General features: G+C 35.8%; 1 protein-coding gene across 4 annotated transcripts in view; it reads right to left on the bottom strand.

The window, feature by feature from the left end:
• The window catches only part of Col12a1 (collagen type XII alpha 1 chain), a 111,042-nt gene that overhangs the window by 6,340 nt on the left and 83,607 nt on the right, over positions 1-21,095 (bottom strand). For all 4 annotated transcript variants that reach the window (XM_015498890.2, XM_048800885.1, XM_048800927.1 and 1 more), the window contains 12 exons: positions 20,854-20,963; positions 16,998-17,147; positions 15,491-15,568; positions 13,842-13,928; positions 12,198-12,251; positions 9,943-10,038; positions 9,333-9,386; positions 8,932-8,985; positions 5,611-5,664; positions 3,701-3,772; positions 658-693; positions 483-549 (listed from right to left, as the gene is read on the bottom strand). In XM_015498890.2, coding sequence (XP_015354376.1) covers positions 483-549; positions 658-693; positions 3,701-3,772; positions 5,611-5,664; positions 8,932-8,985; positions 9,333-9,386; positions 9,943-10,038; positions 12,198-12,251; positions 13,842-13,928; positions 15,491-15,568; positions 16,998-17,147; positions 20,854-20,963 — 912 coding nt within the window. The remainder of the gene's footprint in view (positions 1-482; positions 550-657; positions 694-3,700; positions 3,773-5,610; positions 5,665-8,931; positions 8,986-9,332; positions 9,387-9,942; positions 10,039-12,197; positions 12,252-13,841; positions 13,929-15,490; positions 15,569-16,997; positions 17,148-20,853; positions 20,964-21,095) is intronic.

Below are 21,095 nucleotides of genomic sequence, written 5' to 3'. Positions count from 1 at the left end.
GAGTCTGTGAAAAATAGGGGCAAGGAAAAAGTTCCCACCAAAATTAACTTTCTATGATCCAGTTAATCTTAGTGGGCCTCCTTCTTTAAGGTCACAGAATAACTTAAAGGTTGTAGCTGAAATGTTTTCAGCGTCTTAATACTTAAAATCTTTGCTGCTTCTGGATATACCATGATGAAGCTCACTAAAAATTCTAACTCGGAAACTAAAAAGCCCTTTTAAAATATGATTTTGTTATCAGACTGAATATAGAAATAACAGACTATTATTATATTGTCTTGAGTTACTATTTTACCTTAATGACAATCTTTAAAATCTCATTAGGTTTATCTAATCAGATACAAAACTGACACAGTGTAAAAACCAGAGCCCGTCAAAAATTAAATAGAAACATATTCACTTAGAAAGTGTATGGCTCAAACTCTGCATTCCTGCAAATATTTTTTAAATCATTCACAGAATAAAAAGGAAATAAATTTTACCACTTATCAATTGTTCACAGACTTGTCTTGCAACTGCTCGCATCATGTTCTGGGAAGCGATGTCTCCCTTTTTAATGAAATCAAGAGAATCATTAGCATATTATTTCTAGAGTTTCAGGCTTCAATGTTTAACACAGAAAATAAACATGAGCACCAAATGTTAAGAAATACATACCCTATCGCCTTTCTCTCCTTTTAACCCAGATGGACCCTAAAATATAGAAATTTCATGTATTAGAAACTTATAACTATGGTCTAAACGATGTGTGATGTAAAAAGAGAGCTCAGTCTATTGTCTAATGAATGAGCAAACTATCATCATCACATGCATATCCATATCACTCAAGTTTTTCTTTTCTGTAAAAAGGAGTATCATTTTCTCTCTCTTGGAAACACATGCTTTCCAAAACAGTGCCCAGATGCATATTTTATTTGCAATGTTAAAGTTATGCCAAGTGTAAATGACATTTTATAATGTCATTCATAATGCAGCCTTGGAACTGAAATACACATGAAGCCTGTGCTATGCCATCATACTTAACATTATCATGGCTGACTGGCTCAGCTGGTTATTGTGGAATGTCCTTTCAGTTCCACAAAGAACCAGTAGGCATTTGTCAGCCTCCCAGCTAAATATGTAACTCGAGCTTCTTCTTATGAATATTCATATATTGGGTAGAAAAGGAACCAGGTGTCTTCCTTATTAAATAACTCCATCCAGGTAGTCTCACCTTCACACACAACCATAGAATCTTTGCCTCTACTCAGTCACCAGCCTCTGACTGGCTATGAGAAATCTTGAGGGAAAGTTTTCCTTAGAAGGCATAAAGTTTTCGTCTTTCAAGTTACAAATTTCCAGGCTGCCAACTGCTATCATAGGAGAAACATACAAATCGCTGCAAATTGGATGTTCAGATAATATCCCAAACCAAACCACTTCTTGCCATCACCATGGAAACCACTGTAGTCTAAAATAAGATTCTTACCTTAGCTTTGCCAATAGCCTCCTAATTATTCTCCCTTCCTCCCATATTGTCCCTTGGCAGTCTTTTCTCCACACCAGAAGCCAGAATGATGTTGGAGGGGTAGGGGTGTTTGTTTGTTTGGGAAAATTGGATCATATGTTTCACTCCTTTGGCTCCAAGAGCTTACTATCACATTTGGAATAAAAGAATTCCCTCTCATGGGCTACATGGACCACATGGTCATCCGAGACCAACTATCTGACCTTATCCTTCATCCTCTCTATTTCACTCCTTTACTTTAGGTAACCAGACCTCTTGCATGTGCCAGACTCAACCTTACTCATGGATTTCATTCATGCTGTTCCTTTTGTCTAAATGCTTCTCCCATAAATAAGAGAGCTTGATCCCTCACTTCATTCCAATGCTACCTCCTGAGAGGTTCCCTGACCACCATGTCTAAAACAACTACCTCCCACTACCACAAGCACTCTCTAACCCTTGCTTTGGTTCTTGTCTCTTCCTATCACTAGAAACCATATTATTCATTTACATGTTGTTCATCTGTCTCCTCCTCTACAATATCTATATAGTCAGGGACTCTGTCTTGTTTGCTGCTATATCTCCTGACCTAAGAACACTAGGTAGCACACTGCAGGAATTAAAGAAATACATGTCAATTTAATGAATGCAATATTCCACAAGCAGTTTCTAGAAACATACATCATACAACATCAAGAAGTAACAAGAAGACATTAACTAGTTTTAATAGCTAACAACATAAGCTAACAGTGATCTGGCCAAGCTCTCTGCCAAGACCTTTAACCATTCATCTACTGTATTTGGTTTCAGACCTCAGAGGAAGACAAGACAGAATAAAGAAGAAAAGGAGATGAAATTTGCCATCTTAGAATGAGAAAGATGAAGGGAGGAGATATGAAGTCCAAATAAATAAAACACCAAATTGCAATTATCATAAGAAAAACTTCAGTTTTGCTATCTTTTTGTAAAAAGTTGTAGATTTTTGTGGAAACACAAATATTATTAAATTTGGATCTTTTGTAAATCATAGGGATTTTAAATTTTTCTGCTATTTTGAACTTTTTCTAATGTTGTGTTTTGTCTGGTTTGGTTTGGTACTGTGGATTGAACCCAGGGGGACTTAATCACTGAGCCACATCCCCAGCCCCTTTTTTTTTTTTTTTTTTTTTGAGACAGGTCTCACTAAATTGTTTAGAGCCTCCATATGTTGCTGAGGCTGGCTTCTAAGGTGATTTTTTTAAATGTGAAGTTGTCCAATTGTATATGATTTTCAGAGGTCATCTTTATGGTCAGTATTTAGCAATCACATTTCAAGTAAATGTAGCAGACATTTCTTTCAGGCTTCTAGATATACCAATTACACTAATAATCATTACGTAAGAAAAATACAAATAAGGTAGCACATATAGAAGATAAAAGCCCAATAGTCATCACCAACACTTATGGCTAATTTAGAATTTTCTAATTCACTTTTGGAGTTACTAATTTGAAAATACCTGATACATACAATACTATCTCAACCATTATTTTAAGCAAAACTTCTGAGTAAGAGAAAGTTAAATTGGATATAAATTGGGAAAGAACACAATTTAAAAAGTAAAATGATAAACTTGATAAATCCTTTCTTTTTCTTTCTTTCTTTTTTTTTTTTTTTTTAATAGTGCTGGGAATTGAACCCAGGGCCTTGTACATGCTATCCTACCACTGAGCTACAACCCTAGCCAGTAAACCTTTTAAGTCTGGAATTAATATACTAGCATTGAAAGAGAAAAGAAAAAATGGCACAGCTGGATAATGCTGCTGAAGGGTTAACATTCCGCCAACTAAGGATGGAGGCGCCATGCACCATCATCATGTATTTTTCTGTCTTCAACAGCATACCATTTCTAAATAAAAAGAATCATTTTGCTGACCCAGCTCTGAAACTATGAGTGTTTATACAGTACAGAAATATGTGTCTTGGCTCATAATCTCGTTCTCCTTTTAAAGAAACCCAATGGCCACAATTTTCATCCCTGAATATTATAGAAACCCAGAGAGAAAAAAAATTCAGAACGAGTACCAAGTCAAATCCATGGATTTAGCATAGTTTCAACAAATGTTTCAAAAGCACATTTATAGCAAAGATAACCTAAACATGCCAAAGCCTTGCAGTTCTCATTATTTATGTCCATGGGGAAATGGAGGTAGGTAGACATGCGAGCTGCCACTTACTGGTCTGCCATGGTCTCCAGGTTTTCCTGGTTTCCCACTTGGTCCTGTAACTCCTGGAGAGCCTGGAGTTCCCTACAACACACAGGCCAAGGAAGGGAATGTTAAGACAAAGGGAAAATCCCAGCCACAGTAAACTAACGCACTGTAGCCAGGTTTAAAAGCTTTTAAAAGAAACAGCACATAATTACCCATTAAGGAGGGTAAAACCAAACTTTAAAGTAACATGAAGGGAAAAAATCTTGAAAATTCCAGCTCAATTTGTGGACTGTACAATTCTATAATGTATCTTGAGGCCAGTTGAAAAACACATGCACATATAATGTAATCAGTTTCACAATTTATAGACTATGATCCCAGTAAATCTGTTCCAAAGTGAACTTGCAGAAAGCAATTCCTACTTTTTAGTTTATTTCTATTACAAAACCAGAAAACCCTCCAAAAGACAGGGGTTGAAAACTTTGGCTGGAGAAGAATCAATATGTGTCTAATTTTGTGCTAAACTGAGCAAAATGAGGGCAGCCTTCCCCTACTGGGAACTGCACTCAGACTAGAAATTCATTTTTTTAAGTACATTCCCTTCCCTGTATTACAGTTTGGATACAAGGTATCCCCCAAAACTCCTGTGTTAATACAGCAAAGTTCAGAGGTGAAATGATTGGATTGTGGGAAACTGTAACCTAATCAGTCCACCCTAGTTTGAATGGACTGACTGGGTGGTAACTGCAGGCAGGTGGGATGTGGCTGGAGGAGGTGAGTCACTGGGAGCATGCTCTGGGTTCATCTCTCCTGTGATCCTTTCCCCCTGTTTCCTAACTGCCATGAAAGGAGCAGCACTTCTTCACCAGGTCCTTTCCCTATGATGTGCTGCCTCATCTCAGGCCAGAACAATGGAGTCCATCATCTACAGACTGAGACCTGAAATTGTGAGCCCCAAATAAACTTTTTCTCCTCTAAGTTGTTCTTGTGGGGCATTTGGGTCACAGTGATGCAAAGCTAACACACCCTACTTAATTCTCTTCTATTACATCAGCATCCTTCACCCCTCTAAAACCGTGTTTCTCCCTGTTGCTTTTAAGACAACTTCCAGAAATCTTAAACATATATTTATAAAATATTTAAATATAAAATAGTCAATACACCATGTCCTAAAGCCTCAAATTTCCTTAAAATAGAATTAACCAGATTTTGTAAAACAATTCTTTATCAATTATGGAAATTTTAAGCTCTGTCATAAATACTTAAATGATTATTATGCACTTAAATCCTCCTTACCTGAAAACATGTGTACTAAACATAAATAATAAAATTATTTTACATATGTTCTCAAGTCTTCATATCCTGCCATACAGACATAGATAATATCCATCCCCTCAAACAATTTGTGATCTCACCTGGATGCAGGGATACCAACACCAATTTCAAAGTCACTAACACCAGTATTTTTCCTACAGATCTTAATTAGAAGACCCTTTTTTTAGTTGTGGATAAAGCTTATTTCTCAGAACCACTGATGGTGCTCAGTACTAAATGTCTTTAACATTAACATACCATAGGCATAAGACTCTTAAAATTCCAAAACAGGATGTAATCAATAAAATCATAAGCCCAACCACTCAATGTAAAGAGGAAGGAACTGAGGCAGTAACCAGTTAGTGGCCAAGTTAGGGATTTTCTTTTTTTTTTTTTCAAATATAACTGGAAACATAAAGACTATATTTTGACATATCTATTCTCTCTGGCATGGTTTGATTTAGGAAAATGAAAACAGCTCCCTTGACTAATATATTCCCCAGCACAGATGGAATGTTCCCACAAATCAAGTTGCCTGGCTCTTCTCTAGCAGTATAGGAATAGAGCATATGGGGGTTGTTGTATGGGGAAGACAGCCATATAACTCATTTGATTCTTACCGGTGGCCCAGGTGGGCCCCTGGGTCCCATTGCACCATCTTTTCCAGTGAAGCCCTATTGTAAAAATGAAATTAAGTACAGATTAGGGAGGTTATTGAGGAAGTGAGAAGAAAAAATGCTAAACAGATTACTAAGGATCACATGTAATGAGAATTTGCTATTGGGCAAGTAAAGTTTCAATGTAAAGACAAACATACCAAAAAATCATTTCAAATTGCCTATGTTTTCTACTGAATAATTAATTTCTATGTCCACTTATTTGTATAGTTATAAATAGAGCCATTTTAAAAGTCAAAGTAATCTCCAAAGAAGGCAGACTTCTTTCATAAAGATATTGGGTTTTGCTTCTGTGAAAGTATGAGGAGGGATAAAGGAAGAAAGATCCTTTCTACCAAAAAGTCAAGTCCATGAACAGCCTGGGACAAACGAAATGTTATTGAGACAAGTGAGTGGTTTCATGCAGGATGAAGGAGTGGCCAATCCATTTGACTCTTTGGTTTCCTGAGCAACTGCCAGATGGCTAGGCTGGACAGTTTGTGTCCACTGCTGGTGAAGTCTCTCCTCCCGACAAAAAGAAGCAAGATTGTCTTAACTGGCCCTACACCCACAGGAGAGGAAAGTGTCAATCCTCATAATACGCACTTAAATCTTTTAGTGGCATTTGTCTCCCAATCACACATAAAGGCAAGAACTACATCGGTATCATCTGGCAAAGAAAGAAGGACAGAGTGCATCTCCTTGCAGGCTCACTCTCTGGCTGGTCCACCAACATTCATGTGTTGTTTTTTTCTCTCGGTACACTGCCAAATGAATTCTGCCTGGAATGAGTCACCCCGCTACCTAGTTATCATTCATTCCCAACTGCTGATCTCTGAAATCCAGCCGAGGATTTCTGAGTCAAGTTGTTGTTTATGATTGTTGCATTCCTCTGTCATAGGAGATTTTTTTGTCTCATTTTCTGTAGAAAATAAGAGTGATCATTTCATCCATATTCTTGAACTGTGTCAAACATCAGGATTATTTGGATCTCTGCCTGCATTAGATATCCACATTTCTTTTTAGTCCATTGATTTTACAACAGAAGTTCAAATTATTTCTTTAAATTTTGTTAGAAATATTTTCCCTCCCCCCATAGCAAAATGTTTTCAGAAACTTATAGGGATAAAATTTCAGGCTGTTTTCTAAAAGATCTAGGCCTGCTTAACAAAAAACAGCCACCAAGTCCATCTGATACTTCTGAGAGCCACTTAAGAAATAAAAATGTTTCCGTGATATTGCTTGGACAATTTGAACAGCATTTCTTCCATCTGAATTTCTCCAACTGCTACATAGTACATTCTTTTTTATATTTTAGATAAGGATCATATTTCTTAATAATATTCAAGTCATCCTGGAAACTTTCTGATTGACCATATTCTTCTAGGAGAAACATGTATTTAAGTTAGGGTGAGGACAATTTTATTCTGATATCCTCAGAAGGGCTACCCATGGAACCGTCTACAGAACTTTGTGTTATAATTTCACTTTATTATTCACTTTTTGTTGCAGTAATTAGTGCTATGTCCACCCACATGGGGGTGGCTTAAGATACCAGTGATCATTTTCATATATACCATGTACAAGATATCTGTACATATGGTTCTTTTGTTACTTTCTAGTAGTCCCTGAAGATGTTCCTCATTTTGATAAGCGTCTGTGCTGAAGACAATCCATGCATCCCATTCCCAGCCATACAGTCCTGGTAACAAGTCTTCCTTTCTCACCAGGGTCCCTGGCCTTGTGTTTGGGCACACATATGCACTCTCTTTCTTTCTCTCTCTCCCTCTCCCTCTCACTCCTCCTCCCACTTTCTCAAGTCTATCACAAAATCAAATTTCTTTTCTTCTCTTTCAGCTGAGATCCCCATACCCAAACTCTCTCACTCTCCAAATTTGTTGTCTCATCAGCTGTGCACTCTCCTATTCTCCTTTCATCTCCAGTAGCAGTTTACTAAGCAATAGGAAACTGTACAAGACTGTGGAGAAAAGAAGAGAGCAATTTCTTGAAAAGTTTTCACATGCTCATCCCAGGAGACTTGGGTGGCCTCACCACAAAACTGGACAAAGATTCAAGTTTGAGAGTAGAAAAACACAGTTCCTCCTGATCCCTCACTCTTCAGGGATGCTGTGACAATGATGATGGCTGTCTGTATGGATAGGATGTACATTCAGGACCCAGCATTGTCTGCCTAAAGCTCACACCAAGGTGTGTTGATGGGCACAGCAAGCCTTCAGTAATAGCAGCATGCAAGTCAGCCTAGCATCACTTATTGATTGCAATATTTTTAGTTTTATTTTCTAATTGAAAAGATCAACTTGTCACCATTATATTCTCCCTGTTGTCCTTCATTGTAAAATAAAAATTCACAAAAACCCTTTAGGTTCCAGTCTCAAAAAGAGTCACAGAAATGTATACATTGATACCACCTCCAGGTTCTACTCAGAAAATACAATTTTCTCTTTGACCTCCTTTTAGTGCTCCCTCCTCCAAACTCAAAAGTAGGCATGGGAGCATATAAATAAAGTTCACTGGCATATCATCCACTATTTTGTATCATTTGGGTTAATCTTTGCTCCTTCTGAATAATCACCTCCCGCCTAATGGTGTTTTGGGAGTAATAAAGTTAACAAAGCAACATGTTTAGTGACAGGTATTACATCTCTGGCCCCCTCAGATACCATTGCTAGTCATATGCTTTAACTTGATTGGTCAGAGTACATACTAGTTTAAACATAAGATGTTGAAAAAACATTATTTTTTGTTTGTTCTGAGCAACTCTAAAAGCTCTAGGTTGTTCTGCTCTGGAACCAAATGTTTCTGTAATATTAATGAACAGAGCAAAGTAGTCATGTTCACTGGGCTTTTCATTTACTTCTCCTAGAAAGATTGGGTTTCCAAGGTATGTGTACCTTTTTTACCCTGAGTTAAGAGTGAATCAAATCTTCTGCAAATAGGCAAAGACTCTATTAAATATCAGCAAACATCATTGAGGCCTCAGAAGTGGCACTTGAGTTCCAAAGATGTAGCAAAGATGTCCTGACTTGGTAGAGAATGCCATTAAAGTCAAGTGTCAAAACTCCCCTAAAGCCCAACCGATTTGTTTCAGAGAGTCTGAAATTGATCTAATGTCAGAAGGCCTATTAACACAGGCTTTGTAGCCTTCCACAGGTACGTGATCTCTTCATTTCTAGTCATGCAAACTGGGTTATGAGGGTTCCTAACTAATAGGCAAGAGTGTGCTATCACTTCTGATATCATGACAGCCTGCCCAGGAAAACTTACTCTGTCTCCTGGAGGTCCCATTGGTCCTGGTGGGCCAGGTAATCCTGGGGTTCCCTACAACAGAAGGAAACAAAAAAGTGAAACACTGTAACGTACTTCCTGTGTGGGAAAAAATTCTTATTATTCTCTAAAATATTTTTAAAGTAAAGTTCTAAGGACTCTAGAAAAAAACATGAAACCAGGGCCAAACACACAGATAATCAGTCATCAAGCAGATCCCTGAATTGAACAGCACAAACTTGAAGACCAAGACCAGGGTATGAAATGGAAACAATGTGAAGAACATACCCAGGCTTGTGTTTCACTGCCTGACCTTGGTTCACCTTTTGAAGCATGACAAAGGCAACGTTTCAAATAATGCATGGCAGGTGAAAGAAAAGGCAACTTGTGGGAAAACTCACAGTTCTGCCTGGAAGTCCTGGCTCTCCGGCATCACCTTTCATGCCCTGGCGACCCTGGAGTAAGCAACAGGAAGTCAGTTCTCAGGCATTTTACAGAGATTAGTACAAAGGAAAGATATAAATTACTTACGAAATTTTCAGCACTTTATAAATCCAGACTCAAAAATTGACACAAAGGAGTATTTTTAAAGAGAGATGGATAAGCCATTTTTTTTTGGACTGATGCTCACTTTTTAAACTATATATGCTATATATTACAATTTCCACTTAATATGTTATGAGGTGACTTTATGTAATTATGGGCTAACATACCCACTTTAAAAGAACATAGTTTAACAGAAAGGATATATGCATTACTTTTAAGAAGTTTTTTAAAAGGTCAAATATCTAGCAATGTTTTTACATAGTTATATATTATTAAATATATTATATACATATCAAAAATCATCATTACCATATGAAATCATCATTACCATATGACATCATCTAAGAGATCAGTCTTGCTGAATTTTCTGAGAAAACATTTGAGTTTGTCAAAATACAGAAAGTGTTCCAGTTATATTCAATTAATTCACTAACCTCATTTCCTTCAGAAAGCTTTTGTACTTACTTGTTCTCCTGGAATAGACAGTCCATTGGGTCCCTGGGGACCTGGAGGACCCTGAGGTCCTGGAGGTCCTATATCTCCACGGGGACCGGGAGGCCCCTAAAATACACAACAGAGAGATGACCACAAGTAATGTAATGTCCTCCAGTGCTAACAGAAACTTGTATTCATAACTCTAAGACATCAGTCATATAGTCTGTGCAAACATTTCAGAAATCTATACATCTATGAAAGTATTAATGCCATTCTTTTCTTCCCTTTACTATTCATTAAAAGAACAACTGGAAGCTGGGCACAGCAGTGCATGCCTGTAATCCCAGCTATTTGGGGGGTTAAGACAGGTAGATCACATGTTTGAGGTTAGCCTGGACAACTTAGTGAGACCCCGTTGCAAAAGAAAAAAAATAAAAAAATAAAAAGGGATGGGGATGTAGCTCAGTGATAGAGTGCTTGCCTAGTATGCCCGAGGCCCTGTGTTTGATCCCCATGACCCACATTCCAAAAAAAAAAAAAGAAAAAAGAAAAGAAAGAGAATAGTTGGAAAGTAAAATAAATTCACAACAGCACTTATATTTTCATATTCATATGAGCTCAAAGCCTAAATTTCATTGAGTTTGATTTACAGTCGTCTCCCTTATCCTCAGGGAATATTTCAAGACCCAAAGTAGATATCTAAAACTAAGGATAGTGCTGAACCCTATATTTACTACATTTTCTCCTACACACATATAAGATAAAGTTTTAATTTATAAATTAGTCACAGTAAGAGATTAATAACAATAACTCATAATAAAATAGAACAATTATAAATATCAAATTATAATAAAAGAGTGTGCTTTGAGGTCATTCAATAAAATAAGGGAAACTTGAAAATAAGCACTGCAATACTGTGGTAGTCAATCTTATAACCAAGATAAATATGTGACTATCGGGTGGGTAGGGTATGCAGCATGGATACACTGGACAAAGAGATGATTTACAGCCCAGGTGTAAGATTTTATCATGCTATTCAGAATGATGTGCAATTTAAAACTTAGCATTGTTTATTTCTGACATGTTTCATTTAATATTTTGAACCCTAAATGAGTGTGGGTAACTGAAACTAAAGATAGGGGTGAATAATAATTGTATTTTAAGCTAGTCATTATTTCTTTTAGACTTGTGCTTATTTCTAGAACTAAAGTATACATAAATGAAGTAAGGAAAAAAAAACAGATATCCATGGATTGGATACTGTAAGTTGGAGTTCTTTTTGCAATTTGTCTTGTTGGAAAGGGCATAAACTTAGAGTCAGGCAAACCTGAGTAAGTACCCCAATCTCACCCTTTCCTGACTAAGTTAGCTTTGTCTCTAGAGAACTTCAGTTTTTTTTAGAGAGACCAGTGCATAACTAGCAGAAGGGGCTCATGAACCCTAGTGAACACACATGTGGCCACTCAGCAATTTTTCTGAAACAAATGAATAAAGAGCAGCTAAATGGCTCCCAAATTGCTCCAGCTTTCTAGAGGGACTCTGCTGCCTGTGAAATCTTTAACTGATGGCCAATTCACCCATTCTCCTTCCCCATGTTCCAGCAGAGCTCTTTAGGGACCTTTTGCAGATTTCCCATGTGTCGTTGCTACAGCATGCATTTCTTTCTCCAACTATTCTCAACCCTCACTTGTCTCTGGAGAAAAGACAATCATAATTATATTGCCTGAGATATACTGTTATAGTTTGAATATGAGGTGTCCCCTAAAAGTTCGTGCATGAGACATTGGAAGAATGTTCAAAAGTAAAATGATAAGATTATGAGAGCTGTACCCCAATCAGTGGATTAACCTACCAACATGGATTAACTGAGCGGTAACCAGAAGCAGGTAGGGTGTGGCTAGAGGAAGTAAATCACTGGGGATATATGCCTTTAGGGTTTATATTTTGTCCAGGAGAGCAGAGTCCTCTCCCTGCCCTGCCCTACCACATTGTGAGCCACTTTCTTCTGCCATATCCTTCTGCCATAATGTCCAGCCTTCCCTTGGGCCCAGAGTTATGAAGTCAGCCAACCATAGACTGACTCTGAAACTATGAGCCAAAATTAACTCTTCCTCCTCTAAGTTGTTCTTATCAGGTCTTTTAGTCACAGCAAAGAAAAGCTGACTAAAATGCATGCTAAACCTGAACTAACTTGCTCAAGATCATATAACCTCTTTAGTGGAAATTTGAACAACCAGACTTCAACATAATAGTGAACATTTAAATGCACTCTAAAATATACTTACAATTGCTCCATTAATACCTCTTTCACCTCTGGGACCTTTAGCACCTGGTCCTCCCTAAAATACATAGTAAGCGTACATTTTAGTTTCTGGGTAGGAAAGTGAAAGAAGTTGATGGATAAAAATTGCTTCAAGAAGAAATTAAGTCTCAAAAAAATCAATACTTCCATAGCTACTTGGAAAGAACTGAAATAAAAATTTAACATCAGAGATGAGGGCTCAATGGTAGAACAGGTGCAAGGCCCTGGGTTCAATTCCCAATACCACACACACAAAAAAAGAAAAATACTCTAGGTGNGAGGGGAGGGGAGGGGGGACAGTAGAGGATAGGAAAGGCAGCAGAATACAACAGACACTAGTATGGCAATATGTAAATCAATGGATGTGTAACTGATGTGATTCTGCAATTTGTATACGGGGTAAAAATGGGAGTTCATAACCCACTTGAATCAAAGTGTGAAATATGATATATCAAGAACTATGTAATGTTTTGAACAACCAACAATTAAAAAATTTAAAAAAAAAGAAAAGAAATATGAGGAGAAAGAGAATTTCAAAACTTTGAACATTCTAAATGTCTTACTTTTTACATTCTGTATTTTACTGATATCAAAATGTAAAGTTCATTTGAAATTTTGGGGTTAGGGAATTTGAAAATTAGGAAAAGCAAACATTACTTGACTACAGTAAAGAGAAAAATATGTTTAGGAATCATGTGAATTGCATTTTTCAGGGAAAATAATATCAACAAAATATGATCTCAGAAGTTCAGAAAATGTACTTAACAGGAAACCAGAAACCACTAAGCAAAGACTAAATAATATTATAGTGACATCCATGAATGTGATCTCACAACTAGAGAAAAAAACTACTCAAAAACATCTGTCACACATAAGATGTAATTTTATGTTTATAAATATAAATCAGGTAAGTCACTGTCACTTAAAAAAATGGTAACTCAATTTGTATTTGAAAAGCTATTTTGCAATCAACCTAAAATCACTTTGTTATTTGCTATGACCCAAGTACAGTAAAATTTGGTGTCCTGAGAATTCTTGAGCTGCTTCTATTTTAATTATCCATTTTGTTAAAAGAAGCCAACAGGACTTAGAGCTATCACTTCCATTTCTCAAAGTGGCTTAGGTCCCTTGTTGAATTGACTAAATGAGGTCTATCACTTCAATAGTCAATGTTTTGCCTTGCAGTCTCCCTGCTACCCATGAATAGACCTGGCCACAGTTTTCTCATTCAAGTTATTCCAAATTCCAGTACTTTCACCCAGAGTTTGTGACATCACACATGTGAACTTCTCTCTTTAAATGTTGTGCTCATGATTTCTGCTCCATAAGGTACACTTGCTCTAACTTCTAACTGCAGGCCAGCCTCTCAAACACAGCCCTACTCCATTCATACAAAAAGTTTCAGAAGATGAAAGGAATTTTCAAAATCATATACCTATAGACGTAAACCCATTTATAAGATTCCTATCTTTAAGAGAAAAGCTCTCAAAGACTAGACAATTAGCCAATTAAACTTACTCTATCCCAGAAAACACAGATGCATAGAAGCATTTTATGAATGCCATACTGACAAACTGATGATCACTCCAAAGATTTAAAAAGCAAAAAAGAATTTCAGTTTCCTTACTGCAGGTCCTGGAGGCCCTGGAGGTCCAACACTGTCCTGTGTGCATGTGCATGCATTTGGAAGAGCAGGGCATTTTGCTTCATCTCTCTGAAAATTTGAAAAGAATACTTATTTTTAGATTTAAAAGTTGGGGAGGACTTCCCATCTCCCACCTCCAAGAAATTCTTTTTTACCAACTTGAAGAAATAACTGCCTTTTAACACTTCAAAACTAGTCTTAAATTGAAACTTGTTTGACTCCTTTATATTTTCATTTTACTTGAGGAAACCACACATGACATTACAAGACCACCAAGACCACTAGTAATTTAATCCAATTTTCTCTAATCCAGTGTTAGAGAAACACTGTATATCTTAAATATCATGTCCCATTTCATTCAGGAAAAAAAAAATCCAAAACCTTTCCATGACCTACAACTCCCTCATGCTCTGCAAACCCACTCCCCACCATCAAGCCCATTTCAATGCCTACCACTCTACCCTTCACTTTCACTTTGTTCCAGCCCCATTGATCTTGAGTTTCTCAGCTGTTTGGAGTATAGAATGCTCTTCCTCCATTATCCACAAAGTTTGCTCCCTCACTTTATTCAGCCTCTGCCTAATTCTCAGCCTTATCACTGAGGGTTGATGATACCTACAATCATTCCCTGTCCCTTTACCCTGATTTGTATATCATCCTAGGATTCTCACTCTAGGATTCTCACTCATTCAGTATCTGTGGGGGATTGGTTCCAAGGCTCCCTGCCAATTCCAAAATCTAAGGATGTTCAAGTTCCTTATTTCAAATGATGCAATATTTGCATATAACTTAAGCACATCTCCTGTAGACTTTAAATCATCTCTAGATTATTAACAATACCTAATGCAATGTAAATGCTATGAACAGGTGCTACATTATACTGTTAAAGGGAAAATGACAAGGAAAAATGTCTACACATACTCAGTACAGAAACAATTTTTTAAATATTTTCAATCTGCAGTTCACTGAATTCATAGATACTGAATCCACAGAGAAGGAGAGCCAACTTTATATATCTCTTGTGAATTATTTCTCTCCCCCGTATTTCATAAGGACACTCACTTTTTATTGCTGTAACCCTAGCAACAGAACAGTGTGTGGCTTATGATGAATATTCAATAAATGCTTCTTGACTAAATAATGTACACTCATGGATGTATGCAGTTCTCTGTTTGCAAAGCTTTAAATCCATCACGAACATTCAATTTTGTTACTACTACCTCCTACAGAGATACTAAGGGAGAAAGCCAGCATCTCAAAAAGAAATATGATTATTTCTATCATCTAAAAATCCCTAGACATTCAGAAAGATGATGACTGATTCTGTAAAATGCTCATATTTTATAAGGAATAGGAGGGCTTTGCAGTAATAAGTAGGTTTGTCAAACACATTGACTCAGCAGAGCTTTTCTGACTTTTAGAGAATTTCCAGATATGGTCTTGTACATTCGTAGCTTGCAAGGAAGTCACACAGGCACTGGCCTGGACTATGTAGCCGATGAGTACATGTTGTGTGTCCCTTGGCTCCAATTTGGAAATGCAGCTGCTGAGTGGCACTTCCTCTCCCAAACCATCTGCATCACAAGGACTTAGTCCTGGGGGACCACTCAGATCCATTCCCTTTCACTTACCCTAGAAGGAATATCACAGCATCTGTCTCTACTGGTCCACACCGGACTGCAGACAATGTCAAAACTCTGAATTTGGAACTGCAAAAAACAACAGCAACATTAGCTACAGACAATTGAAGAACGTTTTATATTAACGTCTCCAGTTTTAATCTTTGCCAACTTCTCACACAGATTTTCCCAAGGATACAAGGCCCAGAGAATGTGCCCCTTACTTCATAAGGGAAGAACATTAAAATATATGCTTGAGAAAGATAATAAAGTGAAATGCAAATGGGAAATTCTCACTCCTAATTTGTTTCTTTGGCTAAAATGCAATCGAGTGATTTTGTTTTTTAAATGAACTTTTAAAGTAATGTTTGAGTGAGTTTTTGTTGTTTATTCATTTATATGCTTAAATAAATTTTAAGACTACATATATTCAAATCAATTTTTATTAATCCAGCCTTGTAGAAAAGTTACATTTAAAAAATCACTTCTCACTCTAAAACTGATGATTTTTTTGCTCATGATTTCTGTTCCATAAGGTGCACCTGTTCTAACTTCTAACTGTAGGCTACAGATTGACAAGTAACTTTTCTATTGGCTCTCAACTTAATTATTTTAATATAGCATATACCTCCTATAGTTCAAAAATATAAAATATAGTTCTTTGGCAAAAAGAAAAAGGTTGTCTAGATGTATTCGTTCTTTTAAAAACCTAATGTAATCATTCTATTTAAATATTAAATCCAAATTCAACAAAAAGTTTGGATTTCAATCATAACTTCATTAAATTTTGAGCTAATTCTTTCTATACTGAAAACTAAAAATTTCCCTTTTGAATCTGATAGAAAATCCTGCTCATGGAACAAAGCCAAATTAAATAAATAATGACATTAAAAATAATAATAAGAGAAGCCAAAGAACTTTATTAGCTTTTAGGACAATGTTTATTGATTGACACTTAATATGGCTTAATTATCCTTGTACAGTACAGTGAAAGCTTTAGATTGAGGTCTTTATTACCAGATCACATTGTGAGCAAAGTTGGCAATGAAACCTGAGAATAAGGCGTCAGCTGGCTGCTCAGCTACACTGATCCTTCTGAGATAGACTAACAGCTCCTCTATGAGCAGACCCAGGACAGTCATTGCTAGTTTAATGTTTAATGTCCCAATTGCACAAAAATGCACTAAAAAATTATTATCTTTGAAGAATAAAAAAGGAGCTATTTTAGATTTCACTGGGTATGCTGGCAACTCTGCGTTGTTTTCCTGCAACTTGATCCTGTTTAAAGACAACTACACAGTGTTTCCTGGTGCCTGGACAACTTCTTTTGTTTCTAGTAGTAAGGCACAATGTTACGGGCTGCTGGTAGCATATTTTCTGAATGTCACTTTTCCAATGTTTCAGACTTGGCAATTTAGAACTCACTGAGAAAAAATAAATAAAACTTACTGCGCTACTTAAAAAATGACACATCAATCTTTGAGCACAAAGTACCAAGAAACATAAAGACATTACTTACTGTGGCTGATTTCCTTTCACCTTTAAGGAGTTTTCCAAGAATTTCATAACCATCTGTTGTGATATTTCCAGCTTCCTTTATGTCTTTTTCTATGATTTCATAGCAGTCTATGTAAATCTTAACACTTTTTGAAGTCACTACAATATGAATCTAAAAAAGATGGAAACAAATTTGTTTCCATTATAAAAATTCCACCAAAAAAATTAGCTATTCTCATCCCAAACCAAGAGTCTTGAACTGAAAACCAAGAACCAGGTTGTAATGTCAACAATGTCATCTATTAACCATATGAAACTAAACAAGCCACTTAACTAACCTCTCTGGTCTCAGTTTCTGTCATCCACATGTACACGCATACTTTCTTATTTGCCCACTGTGTACCCTTGCTGAGATGACTAGAAAGGAGGTAGTAGGTAAAAGGACTTTGCAAACTCTAAAGAACTAACAAAGTAGAATTGATAAATCATTTATATGTATGCTTATACAAAGGAGCTTCAAATGTCTCCCAATAATTTGCTCAATTCAATTTTTAGCTTATTTCCCAGTCTCAGCCAAAAATACTTTTTAAGCCATAAAATATCTTTTGTAGAGATTCAACCCTGGAAATTAATAGAACTTTAGATTCATTTTCTCTTAAAGAAAAAAGCACTTATGTTGATTAATTTTGTGTCTGCTTCTGAAGACACAGAATGTTAAGAAATCTATTAGTACAGATAACTAATAAAGCATTTGTATTTCAACAATGTAAAGAATAGTTGTCGGTAATCTTTGACTTGATGGTTATGCTCATAGTTTCCACTTATATCAGCACAAATACTCCAGTGAGCACTTGATGATTACTTTGAAAAGTCTGGCAGAAAGTTAAAAAAGAACAGAAATTCTCTTAAATGTTCTGAGTCAATAAGCTTAAGAACAATTTCTAAAGTTTTATTTTTAAAGTAGATATTTTCCCACATGGATTTACCACCAAAAGATTATTTTATCATATCTATGATAAATATGAATTACATATTGTTTTTATATACAAGTGATACACAACTGGCTAAAATAAAGTTTAAAGACCCTCAAGGAAATCAGCTAATACTGAAATCAAAATGAACATTGTATAAGCATTTCAAGGATATTTATCATATAATAGGATTTAGACTCTTGTATGAATTTTATTGAATCTATGTGAACAACTACAGAAGCAAACATTCATAGTGTGAAAACTCATGGTATCCACAAAAATTATTTCAAAATCAAAATTTAAAAAAAAATTTGTATCAGAATCACTCCAAATGTACTTGTCATTTATGCTAACCATAAGAAGCATAACCTAAAGACACATTTTGTGATTATTTTTTCCGTAATTATTTATCTTACTGCATACTGCATGTTTTAAACACATACATAGTTACATTTCAGATGGACTCATCAGATCACTGTCTCAAGTATTTAAGGTACTGACTTATTTCTCAACTGCCACTCATCTCCCTTCCCAGGCTCTGACAATTCCTAAAGCTCTATTTTTCACCTACTTTATTTCTCACATGGATCTACCTCATCTATTATCAATAGACGGTACACACACACACACACACACACACACAGTTTTTCAAGAGACTGTACAAAAAGTGATAACTGTCAACTCTAAACTCATTTAGCTACTCTCTTTTCTCCAAAGGGCCCTCTTCCTGCCATCATCACTGTCTTCTGCTCATTCCCAGACAAGGTTGAAGAACCTCAGTTCAGAAATTAGATGGAAAATGAAAAAAGAGAGCTTGAATCCTTAGCTCAGTAAGAACGCAAGTAGCTGGTAGTAATCCCAGGCAATACTGCACTGATGGGATACATGAGAGTGGGTTAAAGGAATGGGCAGGGTGTTGTATATTTACAATTTATTAAGAGGCTAGACTTAAGTCTTTTTAACACACACAGAAAATGGTAACTATGCAGAAGTAATGTTAATTAATATTAATTATCTTGATTGTGAAGATCATTTCACAATGTATATCAGTTTTTCATATACCTTAAATATATATAATTTTATATGTCAAAAATATTTCAATAAAAGGGCTGGGGCTGGGGCTAAGTGGTAGAGTGCTCACCTAGCACATGTGAGGTGCTGGGTTCGATCCTCAGCACCACATAAAGATAAAAATTAAAGATAAAGTTTTTTTAAATATTTTAATAAAACTGTTTTGAAAAAAAGAATGAGGTTAAGCAGTGAAGGAGGGAAAGGACTTAGTGAAAAGGGAAAGAAAAAAATGACAGATTATGAAATAAAAAGAAAGAAAATTTAGGAAGAGAAGACAAAGAAGGAGAAAGAAGGGATGTTATATAAAACCCAAGAGTGCATTAGCTCCATGGGAAGACAAATAGTAAGAAGAAGGGAATGAAAAAAAACTTATCTTGATTTGTAGTAATTAATGACTATTATTATAGATCTCTGAAAAATACGGCCTTTTTGGCTCAAATAAAGCATTCCATGAACATTAGAAATTTTTAAATAGTTACTAAGTGGTTATTGGTTGTTTAGTAGAAGATGATTCTCAACATCTTAAGTGGATACAAAAGAAAAAATAAAAATAGTCCTTCTTAGCATGTTACCCAATGGGCCAAAAAAAAAATGCCAGATTCAACATCTATTATCAGAGAAGGATCACTTGAAACCAATAACATCCTCCAAACTAGAATTTGCTTTCCCATTGAGGAATTTATTTTACTGTACCACATGAAAGTCAATAAAATTTTAAGTAAATATATTATAGTAAAAGGGTTTTTTCTTTTCTTTTTTCTTTTTTTTTTTTTGGTTAAAATGATGTGCACTTTTAAGCCTCTTTGAACTCAATATAGAAAGTCTTTTACCATCCTTATCATGAATCTAATTTATGAATTAGAAAAACATTCAGGAGAGAAACCAGGTTTCATTGAGAGTAGAAACAGCAAGAAATCATGTTAAACCAATTCAAGTTAGAGGAAGGTCAGATTGAACTGGAAATATTTGTCTTTTATATGTCTTTCTGCATGTCATACTTGTAGAAAATTTAGACCTTTTGTGCAATAACTGGTTCCTGTTAACATACTCCAATGCATGAAAGGATATGATAAAAGGTTTATTCCTAACCTAGACTGACCCTTTTTTTTCCTAATGCTCCCAACTTCAATACTTATTTGTCAGCTAGCTGAACTAGTTTATAGTTCACTAGCATGTTTGTAACTTTTCAATAAGCAAGCAAGCAAAAAGCTCCTGTTCTATATAGAATAGTATCAATTAAAATATATCTGCTAAATTATTAAGCTTCTCAAACTTGAAGACATAAACATTCACAACAAAATGACAAGTAGAAAAATAGGTGAACAATATTGTAACCTTCTGATTCAATTGTTGAAAAGATATAAACTTTGAAAATAAATTAAAAGATTAATAGGTTAATAGTAGTTACCCATCTTCCCTCTTTCTCTCTCTCTCTCCCACCCTGCCCCCTCTCTCTCATACTAGGAATTGAATCCAGGAACTCTGCTCCTGAGTTACATCCCCAGCCCTTTTAATTTTTTTATTTTGAGGCAGAGTCTTGCTAAATTGCCCAGGCTGACCTAGAACTTGAGGTCCTCTGGCCTCAGCCACCTAAGTAGCTGGGATCACAGGCTGTACCACCACACCCACCAGCAATAATCTCTTGACTAATAGAATCATTACCTCAAATTTATGAATTAATCAAATTATCTAAAATAATATTATCCTTTTGAAAGACATAGCTAGAACTCTACCAATTTAACATGACATCTTAATAAATAATAAAAGAAATTAGTTTTTATTTTTAAGTCATATCCTTTTTTTAGAAATAAGACTCAGATAATCTTACATTTTTACCTTATGAAAACTTCCATAAAATAATGTCTTTACTTCATCTGTGTCAAATGTAACTGTTTGCACCTCGCCTCTTGTATCCTTATTGAAGAATGATAATGTCTTACTAGAAGCTGTAAGCAACATGAGATTGTTATTAAATCACATGCATGGCATACTTTTTATTGTAAGTATTAGCAAACCACCCTTATTGGAAAACTTCTAAAAATTTCAATAATTTCACTTGCACTAATATAAAAGTAGAA

Source organism: Marmota marmota, unplaced genomic scaffold (genome assembly GCF_001458135.2).
Source record: "Marmota marmota marmota unplaced genomic scaffold, marMar, whole genome shotgun sequence".
Lineage (NCBI taxonomy): Eukaryota > Metazoa > Chordata > Mammalia > Rodentia > Sciuridae > Marmota > Marmota marmota.
This window is presented reverse-complemented; position numbering and strand designations above follow the sequence as displayed.